Source organism: Ailuropoda melanoleuca, chromosome 5 (genome assembly GCF_002007445.2).
Source record: "Ailuropoda melanoleuca isolate Jingjing chromosome 5, ASM200744v2, whole genome shotgun sequence".
NCBI lineage: Eukaryota > Metazoa > Chordata > Mammalia > Carnivora > Ursidae > Ailuropoda > Ailuropoda melanoleuca.
Window position 1 is genome coordinate 63533506 of NC_048222.1, and position 15427 is coordinate 63548932.

General features: G+C 40.0%; 1 protein-coding gene across 1 annotated transcript in view; it reads right to left on the minus strand.

The window, feature by feature from the left end:
* The window catches only part of CHP1 (calcineurin like EF-hand protein 1), a 45609-nt gene that overhangs the window by 29608 nt on the left and 574 nt on the right, over positions 1–15427 (minus strand). The window contains exon 2 of the mRNA XM_002913211.4: positions 6793–6865. Within this exon, the coding sequence (XP_002913257.1) occupies positions 6793–6865 (73 nt within the window). The remainder of the gene's footprint in view (positions 1–6792; positions 6866–15427) is intronic.

Genomic DNA, 15427 nt, shown 5'->3' on the forward strand with positions numbered 1-15427 from the left:
AAATAAATGCAAACGTAGTAACAAGTAAGTCAAAGTAGAGGAGGACCCGTGAAGAGGCTGCAGCACAGCTGAGAGCCATTCCGTCCTACAGAATCTCAGCAAAGCATCCCGCTCAGAGGTGCCAGGTAAGGGAAGCAGCTTTTAGGCTAATTCAGTAATTTTTAAAGAATAGGCCAGCTGCCCACTCCTGCTTAGTGCCCATCCTAAGACTATAAAACCATCTGTCCCCAGGAGAAAAATGGAGTAGGGTTATGGAAAGAAACAGAAGGTCCTACCTGGGCAGGGCTGCCACCAAATATGGGAAGTTGGCCTTGGCGGAACACAGTCCTTTTATTTGGGGGAAGGGGGCCACTAGTCTGTTCCCTTGCTCCTCGGCCCTAAAGTGAGGTCTACCAACTTATTGGCCCTGCTCAGAGAATAGAGTGCCTGAAGTGAGCCCTTCCATCCAGGAAAGACCTGTGGAGAAATCAACCACAAACAAATCCATGCCAGTTTTCTACAGTAATCCATGCAGGTGTTTTCATAAATATGAATGGACAACCAAAGCTCACCAGATATTTTGGGAAAATTAATAGCATAAAAGAACAGGATCAAGATGAATAGAGATAATGATAATTCAGGGAACACATAAAGTTCTGAAAGACTCTAGTAAATAGCCCAATAAACATTTGATACATTTTTACATCTGTAAAGCAAAAATAAGCTACTATGACAGAACAGAGGTGAGAAAACAAGAAAGGTTCTTAGAAGTTAAAAATAAGACTGTGGACTAATAAGAAAATCCATCAAAAGAACTGAAAAATATATTCAAGGATTTCTTTCAGAAAGCAAAGGAAAAAGTCAGTCAGGAATTATGAGTGAAAAGCTGAGTCTTGATGGTCCAATAACCAGCCAACAGATACCCCACAAAGATTAAAAAAAAAAAAAAGGAGGAAGAAGAAAGGAGGAAATAATTAAAGAAATAACAGAAGAAAAACTTTCCAGCTAAGGGACATATTTTTAGATTGAAAATGTTCATCTAATACTGAGCAATGAATAACGACCAAAAAACACCTACAAAAAGGTACATCTTTGTGAAGTCTCAGAACGTCAAAGATTATTTGAAGGTTTCAGAGAGGAAAAAAAAGAAAAAAAAAAGATTTTCTACTACAAGAGTGAGAATTAGACTGGCATCATGGTTCTTATCTGTGAAACTTCGTTCTGGAATGACTAATAGCAGTGTGTACAAAGCAAATGCTTGTCTGGGACATTGAAATCATCTGTCCTCTGGATAAAGTCAAAAAATAAAGTGAACCTCAAAAGCACTCAGTGTTTAAGCAGATAAATGGCTACCATTCAGGACACAATCTCCTGAAATTTACAGGTAATTTTTTTTAAGTGATATGTAACAATACAGCCGCTAGTATTTCTCAGTAATAACTTACTTGCAGAGTTTAGTTGGCTTGCACTATCCCCTGTAGTCAACTTAACCTGCATGATTTAATATGCAGAAATATTTTTCATCATGGTATTACTTGGAAAAAGTATTATCTGACAAAGAGTCAATATTAAAATTGCTCAATACAGAAGATATTTTTCAAGTAAACTTTTACTCAAGTATAATACACGCATAGAAAAGAGCACAAATCACAAGTATTTGGCATGATGAATTTTAACCGAGTTAAGAGTATAACCAGCCCCCAAATCAAGAAACAGAATATGATCTGTACCCAGACACCGCCTCATGGTCATTTTGTCTCTACCTGCTCCCCTCCACAAAGGGTAATCATTATGCTGACTTCTAACACCATACATTAGATCAGTACAGAAGATATTTTTCTTTAAAGATTTATTTATTTATATAAGAAAGAGAGAGAAAGAGAGAAAGAGAGAGAGAGAGAGAGAGAGAATGCACGAGCCAGCATGAGCAGGGCAGAGGGAACAGAGGGAGAGGCAGACACCCCAATGAGCAGGGCTCCCTCCCTATGTGGGACTCGATTCTAAGGAACCTGGGATCACGACCCGACCGGAGCCAAAGGCAGACACTTGACTAAGACACCAAGGTTTCCCAGTACAGACGATATTTAAACAAAAGAAATCATCTTTGTATTCAGATGCTGACCAGATTCTCATCTTGACCTGACTTGCAAAGGGCCACTGTAAGACCTTCACAAGACAGATGCCATTTCAGGAAATCAATTTCAACAGCACTGGGAGAAACATTTTACCCAAAATAACAGCATCTGAAGAAAATAAGATTTATGAGGTTACAGTATATTCTTATATTCTATGAAATACCAATCAGAAAGATGATCCATGCAAAAAGGAGGTCTACAGGAAAACTGCAAATCTTTTGACAAATACTGTTTACAATATTCCCTTCTTGAAGAGGCCCAATTCACTTGAGGATTTTAAAGATGCCAGGAAATCCCATAAAAAAGAAGCCTGTTAAACCTTGCTCATGAAGCTTTGCACTAAGTTCAGTCGATAATTTTTTTTCTTCTTTTTATCCAACACCTATTGGTCGACCAAGAAACTAGTGTTCTGTTAAACATACTTTGGGGTGCAATGTTCATAGCAGCATTGTCTACAACAGCTAAATTGTGGAAGGAGCCGAGATGCCCTTCAACAGATGACTGGATTAAGAAGATGTGGTCCATATATACAATGGAATACGATTTCTCAACATTTGCTGCAACATGGACGGGACTGAAGGAGATAATGCTAAGCGAAGTAAGTCAAGCAGAGAAAGACAATTATCATATGGTTTCACTCATTTATGGAACATAAGAAGTAGGAAGATTGGTAGGAGAAGAAAGGGAAGAAGAAAGGGGGGGGTAAACAGAAGGGAGAATGAACCATGAGAGACTATGGACTCCAGGAAACAAACTGAGGGCTTCAGAGGGGAGAGGGGTGGGGGAATGGGATAGGTCGGTGATGGGTATTAAGGAGGGCACGTATTGCATGGTGCACTGGGCGTTATACACAAGTAATGAATCATGGAACTTTACATCAAAAACCAGGGATGTACTGTATGGTGACTAACATAATATAATAAAAAATTATTATAAAAAAGTAATTAAAAAAACACAACAACATACTTTGGGGTGAACTCTGAAAGCACTCTGGAGAGGCTCCATTTCTAACGAAAGCCTTCCATAGTTTCTGCTTTACGTTCCCCCTGGGACTGACCCTGCAAAGGCATACAAATGCTATGGGTGGTACACGGTATAGCCTCTTGCTCTATAGATCTGGTTTCAGGCCTAGGCCCAGAGCACCACGGAGGAGGGAAGTGAAGAAAATGTAAAAAGGATATTATCTCTGCTAAAAGCCTTCTTAAGAAAGTGGGGCCTGTTCCAGGCAATAAAACATTGGTCACTTGCATTTGGCTAAACACCCTGATGGGTTCTGGAAAGGTCAAGACAGGACTTGGGCTGGGTTTGGCAGTAAAGGCTAAAAAGAGCTACATCATACTGCACTACAGAAGATTTTAGAGTCCAGTAGGTATTCTCTAAGGCTGGAGGGAGCAGAAAAGAAGATGTGGCTGAGGAGGAGGGTAAGACAATCTAACAGATGGCCAGAGGCAGAGATGGCTGTTGTCCGGAAGCAGAGCCAGAGTGAAACCCCTGATAGTGGGTGGTCCAACAAAATGATCAACATGTAATATGCTTGTTGTTCACTATGTAGTACAATGGGGTAATTTCTTCTTGTACTCAAGGTGGCCTGGGGCTTCTCCCATATTTGAATCCACACCACATGGAGATCAAAGCACAAATTTAGAACCTAGTGCTTTGTAAAGCTGAGTACAAAAAAATCAGTTAGATCTAGATAGCTGTGAAAAAAAAATTATCACTTTTTACCACCTCTTCCCCAAGAATATGTAGAAACAAGCACTGAGAACAGTGCCTACCACATCACAGATAATCAATAAATACCTATCAAACGAGTGATTAGTTTAGAGATAACTTAAAAATAAAATCTTAAAAAAAAAGATTTCTAGTCTGATTTATTTCTTTTTTTTTTTTTAAGATTTTATTTATTTATTTGCGTAAGAGAGAAAGTGCACAAGTGGAGGGAAAAGCAGAGGGGAGGGACAAGCAGACTCCACGCTGAGCCCAGAGCCAGATCCCATGACCCCAGAAATCATGATCTGAGCCGAAATTAAGAGTCAGACGCTCAACTGAATGAGCCACCTAGGCACCCCTGATTTATTTTTTCAAGTGCAAATCCACAGTCTCTTTAACAAATGGTACTGGGTCAGGTAGATATCCACATGCAAAAAAATAAAAAATAAAAGTTTGACTTCAACAACCTCACATCATATATATATAGTACATATGTACACACACACAATTACTAAAAATGAATCAAAGACTTAAACAGAAGAGCTAAAACTATACAACTCTTAGAAGAAAATATAGGGGTAAATCTTCATGACTTGGATTTGGCAATGGTTTCTTAGATAATGACACCAAAAGCACACAGACCAAAAAAGAAATTAGATAAATTAGACTTCATCAAAATTTAAAACTTTGGTGCTTCAAAGAATACTACAAAGAGAATGAAAAGACAATTCACAGAATAGGAGAAAATATTTGCAAATCATGTCTTTCATAAGGATCTAAAAGCTAGAATATAGGAAGAACTCCTACAACTCAACAACAAAAAGACAACCCAATTAAAAAATAGGCAAAGGACTCGAATAGGCATTTCTCTAGAGAAGATATACAAATGGTCAAGCATGAAAAGATGTTCAATATCAATAGCCATCAGGGACTGCAAATCAATACCACAGTGATATACCATTCACACCTACCAGGACAGCTAGCATCAAAAGACAGATAGTAAGTGTTGGTGAGGATGTGAAGAAATCTGAACCCTCAATACACTGCAGGTGGGAATGTAAAACAGTGCAGCCGCTGTAAAAAACAATATGGTGTTCTTCAATAAATTACGCATAAAACTACCAAATGACCCACAATACCACTTTTTTATTTTTTTAAAGATTTATTTATTTATTTATTTGACAGAGAGACAGCCAGCGAGACAGGGGACACAAGCAGGGGGAATGGGAGAGGAAGAAGCAGGCTCCCAGTGGAGGAGCCCCATGCGGGGCTCGATCCCAGAACGCTGGGATCACACCCTGAGCCGAAGGCAGACGCTTAATGACTGAGCCACCCAGGCGCCTCCCACAATACTATTCCTAAGTGTAAGTCCAATGAGAATTAAAACATATGTCCACACAAAAATGTTCATAGAAATACTATTCATAATAGCCAAAAGGTGTAAAAAACTCAAATGCCTATCAACTTATCAGCAGATAAACAAAATGTGGTATATGCACACAATGGAATATTATTCAACCATAAAAACGAATGAAGTACTGATACTTGCTATATTGTTGAAGAACCTTGAAAACCCATGTTAAATGAAAGAAGCCAGTCACAGGAGGCCACCAACTATATGATTCCATTTATATGAAATGTCCAGGGAGAGAAAAAAGTAGATTAGTCTTCGCCCTTGACCCTGAAATAGGAAGTGACTGCTTATTGGGTACGTGGTTTCCATCTGGGGTGATGAAAATGTTCTGTGACTAGATAGTAGTAATGGTTATACAACACGTGAATGCACTTAATGCCAATGAATTGTATACTTTAAAACTGTAAATTTTATATTATTTGCCTCAATATAAAAAAGAAGAAAAAGCACCCGGTGTGGTCTTTGCACATGGTAGGTATTCCATAGTTGTTGACATTAATGACTAAATACAGCATGGTTTGAGTCCATCGCAGCTTCCAGTGACAGCAGATTTTGCCCTGAACAAACATGGCCCTATAGATTAACCAGCATGCTCTAGCTATTCTGCTTGAGGATTATGTACAAAGGCTTAGCAACTATATTCCCCCTTTATACCACATCCCACAACTGTGCAAAAAGTCTTCCAAAGAATTCCCAAACTACTTCTTGCTTCCTGCCAGCCACCAGAAAAGCTGAGCTTCATTCTATATTAGTTAAAGCTGAGCTTGCTACTGAGTTAGGGTGGGAGGTGATGGTAAGGTGATATTTCACTGGACTATGATAAGACAATTACAAATATGAAGCGGTATAACGTCACATTACTCTAAGTCAATTATTAATTCTAGACCAGAGCTTTTCAACTTCGGCATGTTTGATATTTAGGGAAGAATAATTCTTTGTTGTGGGGTGCCTGTCCTGTCTATCATAGGATATTTAGCAGCATTCCTGGCCTCTACACACCAGACATCAACGTCACACCCCAGACATGACAATCAAACACATCTCCAGATATTCTGTTGCCTAGGAGCAAAAGAGCCCTCAGTTGAGAACCACCGCTCTAGACTAAAACACTGAACATCTTATCTAACATTAATACATACAAAGTGGTGTGTGGACCTCCGGGTTAGGGGGCTGGATTGGGAAATGAGAGGAGAAGGCAAAACAATCTAGACCACCTTGGAATGCTAATGATCGACTTTCTGAAAGTTAACACGTTTGGGAAAGGGCCATGGGAAAACTCAAGCAGAGAGAGCCGAATTCTCAAAAGGAAGTTCGTAGGACCAAAACAATGGCCACCCAAGCTAAGGGGAGTTAAGAGTAAGGCAGAAAGTACCAAGTTATAAATGTAATGCCATTCGTCTGCTTATTTAACTCCCTTGTGAATCCATGATACTCAAAGACAGTGAAGAACTGGTTGGTCCCTGCTCTCTGCACTCTAGATGCCTATCACTCTGTCCTGGGGATAAAGGCACCTGGTTCAGATACTGCCCGAAAATAAAGATGGGAACTGCCTACCTGAGAGTCCCGTTCTCTCCTTTGTCCAGGCTGGTGAAGCGGCTGTAGAGGCGAGTGATCTGACTGTGGGAAACTAAAGAACACAAAATTAGTCCCATTTGGAGAAGTCACCCTCCACTCAGACAACTAGAGTGTGGCCCTGCAGAAGTCAACTGCCTTTCTGGTCCCAACCCACCATACACTTCAAAGAGAGTAAAATGGGGAGCTGTCTCAATTCTAACTCATTTCTAGAGTGTCAAAACAGAAATTTTAAAAGCTAAAGAAAGAAAGGAGTTAGGAAATAAATAAATTGAGAGCAATCAAAATTGACTCTCAGGAATAAAATCTAGGCTTCATTAGGACTATATATTAAATGTCAAGTGGTTACAAAACAAAGCCAAATTTAGTTTCAAAGGAAACTGTGAAATTTTTACCTTTTTTCACATTTTCACCTGACTTAGAGGCTATTAAATGTATGCTTTAATTAAAAACACACACCTATTAATCAATTTGATGTTTCAGGCTGGCAATGCCAGGCTGGTTAACGTATATTTAAAGATTGGGGCAGATTCTTTCTTTCTTTCTTTCTTTTTTTTTTTTTAAGATTTTATTTTTAAGGGGCGCCTGGGTGGCTCAGTTGTTAAGAGTCTGCCTTCGGCTCAGGGCGTGATCCCAGAGTCCTGGATAGAGCCCCACATCAGGCTCCTCCGCTGGCAGCCTGCTTCTTCCTCTCCCACTCCCCCTGCTTGTGTTCCCTCTCTCGCTGGCTGTCTCTCTCTCTGTCAAATAAAAAAATAAAATCTTTTTTTTAAGATTTTTTTTTAAATTTATTCGACAGAGAGAGAGACAGCCAGCGAGAGAGGGAACACAAGCAGGGGGAGTGGGAGAGGAAGAAGCAGGCTCATAGTGGAGGAGCCTGATGTGGGGCTCGATCCCACAACGCTGGGATCACGCCCTGAGCCGAAGGCAGACGCCCAACCGCTGTGCCACCCAGGTGCCCCATAAATAAATAAAATCTTAAAAAAAAAAAAAAGATTTTATTTTTAAATAATCTCTATACCCATTGTGGGTCTCGAACTCACAACCCTGAGAACAAGCGTCGCAAGCTCCAACTGAGCCAGCCAAGTGCCCTGGGACAAATTCTATTTTTAAAATCTGGTTTGCTCCTGCACCTAACTTTAGTGGCTTTCTTTTCCCTCATGACTGACATTTAGGTAAAAGATCAGAGGGTCAGGTCAGCCTCTTTCCTGTGATTCCATAAGCTCCACTGAATTCCCAGTAAAGCAATGGGCTCCCAGAAAGCAAATTAAGCAATCTGTACAAAGATCAGGTTATCAAGAGATGATATCTACAAGGAAGCTATTTTCCTCTTCATTTTTTAACTCAAGCACAAGCTGGCAATTAAAATGAGGTAATAACCACAGGTACACAGAGTTTGAAAATGCAAAAAGGAATTTCTGGGAAACAGTTTAGCTTCCTGGCTGATGGGAAGTAGGAGGGTAGAAAAAGGAACATTATCAAAGGGGAAAAGACAGGAGCCAAAAAGGGTGTGGTAAGTGTGGACTTTGTCCTAGGCTGTACCTTCAGGGGTTTAAAAGGCGTTCTGATAGTAGCCCTCCTCCCCCAAGCTCAACAAAATCTACTTGCAGTCTTAGGAACAATGGGACAAAGTAAACCGGGGCACAGCGGGAGAAGCAGGAAGTGAATGGCCTAGAGCTAGGATGAGAGGACACACTAGGGGCAGCAGTGAATTCTTCAGCGTCAGATTTCACCCCAAGCTGGGCTGTTGGGTACTAGCTCTCCAAACAGAGCAGAGAAGAATCAATCCCAGCCAGTGCAGAGCCAGCAGGTGCCAGGCACTGAGAGGCAGCTGTGGACCCACTGCCAGCCAGCGTTCTCTGGCGAGGGTCAGGTAACAGACTGATCCCATTCATGGCACCACCGCCTACCTAGTGAGCGGTGAACAAAAAGGGCTGCGGAGAGCACTACGTGAGTCCAGGAGAGGAAAGCACTTTGGCAGAGTGTCTGGTACAGGGTAAGCACTCCAGGTTAGCCATTATCATCATCGTCCTCACACTGTGAGCCTGAAGGTACATTTCACTGCTGCGCTAATTAATCTCCACCTTTCTCCTGACTCTGGCAGCTGCCTCAGTTTTCTTCAGGAACCTGACCTGTTTACCCTGGCTCTGGCCTCTGGCCTCAAAGGATGCTCTAGAACTACAGTTCCCTTTAGTTAACAAAAATAAGTCAGTTAAAGAATGACTAACTTTCCCAAAAGATTTTTTGAAAGAACAAAATTTGTTCACAATCTCGACACCACTGTTCTCGTTTCTTTATGTACCATCTAGTATCAGCCACTTGTACACTTTCCACAGTTGGAACAGCTTCTCATTTATTCATAATTTTCTGTGTTGTTTTGGAGTTCTTCTTAATTGCAGAATATTTAATCCACTTGGTCAGTTTTTAGCACTTAGACTATTATATATTTCAGATTACTTTCTTTTTAACAAGGAAAACATTGAATTGAATTTCTTTTTATACTAGTTTTTTTTTTTTTTAAGATTTTATTTTTTAAGTAATCTCTACACCCAACATGGGTCTCAGTTCACAATCCGGCAAGAGTTGCACGCTCTACTGACTGAGCCAGCCAGGAGCCCCTTGTTTTAATTTGAGAAAATAATCCAAACACATTGCAAAAATGCAGATAGTACAAAGTGTACACAATGAAAAGTCTCCCGAACAATCAAGTTTCCCAGTTTCCCTTGCTAGAGGCAAACACTATTACCAGTTTTTTGTGAATCCTTCTAGACATTCCATACATGTATATGTAAGTATATATAGCTATGATACAATTTTAAAACTGGCAGGAATGTTGTCATCTAGTCCAACCCCTTTAATTAACAAATGAGCCATCAGACATCTTTCTAATCTAGATCATCTCAAAGAACCTCTTAAAGTACGATTCTAAAAATTCCCTTACTAAGTACTGATATGGTATTACATCCCATATTTCAGAAAAAAGATCGGCTTATGGCTGGCTTCCTTAAAAATATGGAACGCTTGGGGCACCTGGGTGGCTCCATTGGTTAAGTGTCTCTTGGTTTAAGCTCAGATCATGACCTCATGGGTTGTGGGACAGAGTCCAAAATCAGACTCCAAGCTGGGGGGCTGGACCAATCTGCTTGAAGATTCTCTTCCTCTGCCTCCTCCCCCCTTGCGTGCACATACTCTCTGTCTCTCAAATAAATAAACAAATCTTTTTTAAAAAATATGGAACGCTTCACAAATTTTTGTGAACCATAAACCTGCTATCTTCCAGAAGGAAGGGGGCTATATGGAAATCACTGGAGAAACGTACAACCAAATGTCAACTTTTAATACAACTCGATATGGTAAAATCTCAATCTATGTTCTAAACTTCAGAAATAATGTTTTGGTTTTTTCTTTAAGATTTTACTTATTTATTTGTCAGAGAGCAACAGAGCTCACAGGCGCACAAATAAGTGGAACAGCAGGCAGAGGGAGAAGCAGACTCCCCACAGAGCAAGGAGCTCGATGCGGGACTCCATCCCAGGACCCTGGGATCATGACCTGAGCCGAAGGCAGACGCTTAATGACTGAGCCACCCAGGCGTCCCCAGAACGGTTTATTAACAAGAAAGAGAAGGAGAAAGAGGAGGAGGAGGAAAGCAAGCTTTAATTTGGGTGTTTAAATCCACCATGACAGAGAATATAAAGCAGTCTCCAAGGTACAGAGCTCAGAGCAACTTCATGGAGCAGAAAGATACTGGAACTGCCACAAACGAAGGCAGGACAAGTTTCCAGTAAACTGTTCTCACCAGGAGGCACTAGGCTAACAGAACAGATGCCCTAAACCTGTACCAATTCTTGGTAACCCAAAGGAAGTCTCTGGAGTTGACCTCTCAGAAAAGGCTGTGCACATGGTCATGTCTTGAATGAAACTATATTCTTCTCCACTAATGGGTAAATAATTATTTTATTCTGTTGAAAGATTACTTGAAAGACCCTGCCAATCTGACTTACAAAACTCTCTATCATCACTGCCTCATGCTCAGAGGACAAAGGCACTTCAGAGAAGTACTAAGCACTAGGCAGGAATGACAGAGGGAAGAATACAATGAAAAGGGAGTAAGAAAAAAGTTATTTTTTCCCTCACTTTTATCCTAAATCTTAATACAGAAGAACAGACTAATAACCTAGGTAAAGCATACTAATACAACCAAAGGGAACTCCAGATAAAAGATTGAGAAGTTGAAGCCTGAATCTCAACCATTCCACACCCGAACACTTCCGGTTTCCCCTGACAGAGGACTTCAAGGGCTAGCCTACTCTGTAGGAGAACCTATAGATTAAAAGAGACTTAAAGACATTAAAACAACAACAAACCACCTTCTTATAATTGGGGAAATTTGAATATGGACTAAATGGTAGATAGTATTTTAAAATTACTGTCAATTTTCTTAGGTGTTATTATAGTACTGAGGGTATGTAGGAAAAAAAAATCCCTATTCTCTGAAGATACATGCAGAAATATTTAGAGGTGAAGAGTTCCGTTATCTGCATTTTAAATGGTTCACCAAAAAATAAATATATATATATACACATATAAATAAAGCAAATACACAGCTAAAGCTATATATATTTATATGTAGATAAAGCAAAATGTTAACTGTTGAACTGAAGTGGAAGGTATATGGATGTTCATTACACTAACTTTTCTCTATATTTCAAAATTTTCATAGTAAATTGGGGGGGAAAGTACAGAGCTTTACAAATCACTCAACCTCAGACCAGCTAAACGTGTTAGTTATATGTGCATTTCCATTTCAATAGGAGCCGGAAGATAGCACCTTCAGGCAACATGGCTTGGTAGGTAAGGGCCCTCAAGGAGTTCTTGCATTTTGAAATAGCAGGAGCCTGAAATTGAACTTCGTGTACATTCTAATCCAGGAAATTATTCTCAAGCAATTGCCTTTGCCAGACTTGTGCTCTTTGTTGAAACTATAGAAAAACCCACACTAGTTCTATCACCACTATACCTTCTCAAACAAAACCTCACCAGCCTGTAAAACTTACTTCCTAAACCTGTTCAACACCATCCCCATATCACACAACACACACCAGAACTAGAAACTAAAATTAAATGAATGTAAAAAATAATAATTAAATTAAATGAATGGGCATCCATCACTACTCCATCGGTTTGAACTGCTTCTCACAGATTAAGTGGCTATTTTTAAAAAATGGCGTTAAGTAATTCGCAGCCAGTTTATTGCTACAGTTAAGTCAACTATGAGTGGAGATTACAGAAACTCCCCAGACCGTTGTGATTTTCCCCCCAATGACAACTTTTATTCAGCTGGGCTTTAATATATGAAAATGCTAATGTATGAAAGAAGGTAATAGAACAAAGACAATATAGCAAATGTTTTAGGCCAACACAAAATGTTTTAAGGGGTGCCTGGGTGGCTCAGGTGGTTAAGTGTTGGACTCTTGATTTCGGCTCAGGTCATGATCTCAGGGTTTGTGAGATCAAGCCCTGCACTGGGTTCCAAGATGGGCAAGGAGCCTGCTTAAGATTCTCTCTCTCCCTCTCCCTGTGCGGGGGGGGGGGGGGGGACCCCCCCCCCCCCCCCCCCNGTCTTAAAAATAAAAATAATTAAAAAAAAAAAAGAAAGAAATGAAAATGTTTTAATTTTTTTAGAGTGTTTTTTAAACTGTTAGAAACATTAAGGAGTCTATTCCTTTAAAGGTTTTACTTCTGTAGAGTTGGGAAAACGACTTGATTTCTAGTCCGATGCTCCCTGAAAATAGGAAAACATAAAATGGGGGTGCCTGGATGGCTCAGTCATTAAGTGTCTGCCTTCGGCTCAGGGCGTGATCCCAGAGTCCTAGGATCGAGCCAGCATTGGGCTCCTCCTCTGGGAGCCTGCTTCTTCCTTTCCCACTCCCCCTGCTTGTGCTCCCTCTTTCGCTGGCTGTCTTTCTCTCTGTCAAATAAATAAATAAAATCTTTAAAAAAAAAAAAAAAAGGAAAGCATAAAATGCTTTCACCTCTCCACTTATACAGTCCTAGACATAGTTTTATAACTAGCACATACAAATATTTTCCCAATAAGATGACTCTTATCTATGGTTCAAAATAGTAGCTGACACTTACCTGATTACTTACATATCAGGTACTGTTGTAAGTAGTTTACATAATTTATCTCATTTAATCCTCATAAGAATCCTATGAAGTAGATACTATTATTATTCCCATTTACAGATGACAAAAGTGAGGCTTACAGTTAATTCTTACCTAGAATTAGTTTGCCAAACATTTGACAGATAACATTTGAAATACCGGCTAAACCAGTCATGCAAGAATTCTAATCAATTTAGACTTATGGAAAATATGTTTAAATATAATCATCAATTCCAATGCAAGGTTTTCATATTCAATATAAAGTCAGTTTTCCTCAATTATGCCATTTTCTTACTGGCAAAGAAAGTAGTGAGATGTCATATTACTTGTTCTTAACTTGAAGTGTCTCTGATTGATAGTTCCTTAAACTCTTAATGGAACAAGAAGCAGATGAAAACTGGACAAATTCCACTTCTCCACCTCACCCTCAGGTATCTGTTTTTAGTCTTCTAAACCTTTTTTGTATCACGTTAAAATTACTGCTTTAAAAATCAACTCCGCTAAGGGACACTAACCAGATAAAGTGATAGCTCAACTCCCAGGGCACAGGAATGACTGTGTAGCAAGCTGAGGGAGAAAGCCTGGAAGCCACCCAAAATGCCCTAGGTTAATTTATCTAAATCTAATTCATTCATGGCTGTATCAGAGCCCAATTCCTGTCCTTTCCCAGCCCAGCCCACGGACTCGGTCTTCCTTGAGCCTGAAGGCGCAAGGCACACAATTTCAGCTACCTTATGTGGTAATGCTAATCCTAACTCCTATGGGCACCTTTTGTCACCATCTGCTTTGAGTACCTAGCATAGTACTAAACACAGACAATGCAAAAATTCAATAACTACTTGTTCATTAGGCTTTCTGGCTTAACATCCATTTGCACTGGTTGTGGTTGACAATCTCCTTCAGACTTGATTCACTTTTTGGCAACTAGGAAAACAGCTCTTCCAGAAGTATGCAGTGCTGTTCCTCCACAAGCCACAGTAAACTAACTCCAGTCCTTATAGAGTCCAAGTCTGCCATTTTGTCAAAGGTAAATAAGCCCAAATGGGATTAGTGCTCCCTTCATCTTGAGGCAAAAATAGCTTTTTCCCATCCTCACTATGGCTTGCACTTTATTATGTGACTTTCTATTTTAAGTATGAATGCTTTAACTGGTGTCACCTTAGACCTAAAGTAGTTCTTACATTTACAAGTGTGGCCAGAGGTCATGACCACAAAATTTAATAAAATGCTTGCTGACTCCAAACTGCCTGCATTTCTACTCTTAAGAGTCAGAATGAGTCATCAAATGACCATAAGGTCAAGTAGCCAAACAAGTATCATACATTATAACCAGCTAACTACTTTCTGTCTTCATCCAAAATCAGTAGGTGGTGTGCTCATCATCCTTAAAGGTATTTATGGAGAGGTTATTGGCCATCTGTTAGGGGATGCTAAAAGCAGTGAACCAATCTGACAAGGGTGGGAGCTAGATAACATCCCTTCCAAACTGAAGATTCTAGAAAGTTAATTTTTTTTTCTCTCAGGCCACCACTGCCTGTGTAATTCTGTAGTTCCCCCAGCACCCTTCAACATTACTGCATATGGGCCACTGGGTTACTTACTGGTCACCTCACTATGAAAGACAGGTTATCCAGAGGGGAGGTGGTAACAGGGTGATGGGTATTAAGGGGGGCACGTGTTGTGATGTTCACTGGATGTTATATGTAACTAATGAATCACTGAACACTACATCAAAAACTAATGATGTACAATACAGTGGCTAACTGAACACGATAAAAAAAAAAAAGACAGGTTATCATGAAGAGACAGAGCTCAGACAATTACATAACTTATGTAAAATACAAGAGTCAAAATGGATTACTGAGAAAATAGTGTATGCATTATCAGGGGCTATACAAAATTGTGTGATGATGTTACACAGAGCTTCTGAATTCCCAAAGCCCTGTTGCCCCTATGTTCAGGCTAATGAGGAAGAGACTGGACTATAAAAAATCAGTTCCTAGTACAAATTTGCACTGAGACTTTGGAGCACATCCAATTTCCATAACGACTGCATAAAGTACACTAGCATAGTAGAAATCAATATATCTGAAATTAGGATGCAAGCTTTCTCAGTGTGAGTAAAAAAGCTTGTGGTCACAGCATCTGTGCTTTATTCTCCACAGCCTCAGAATGAAAGAAGTCTCACAATCTCCGATCCCTCATTCTTTTTTAAAGGTCTCCTGTCACCAGGTCACGTCTTCCAAAGCATTACTATAGGATCTTGCTTTCTGGATTTATTTTTCCAGTTGAGGAAAGAATTTATTTATCATTTCCCACAGTTGACAGTGATTTTAAGTGCTTCCCCAGAAACGTCATAGGAACGGACTGTTTTCTACAGGATCCATCCAGAGCTCCTGAATTCGAGGTTGGTGAGAGGAGAGATAAAAGAAAGGAGTTCGGAGGCTTT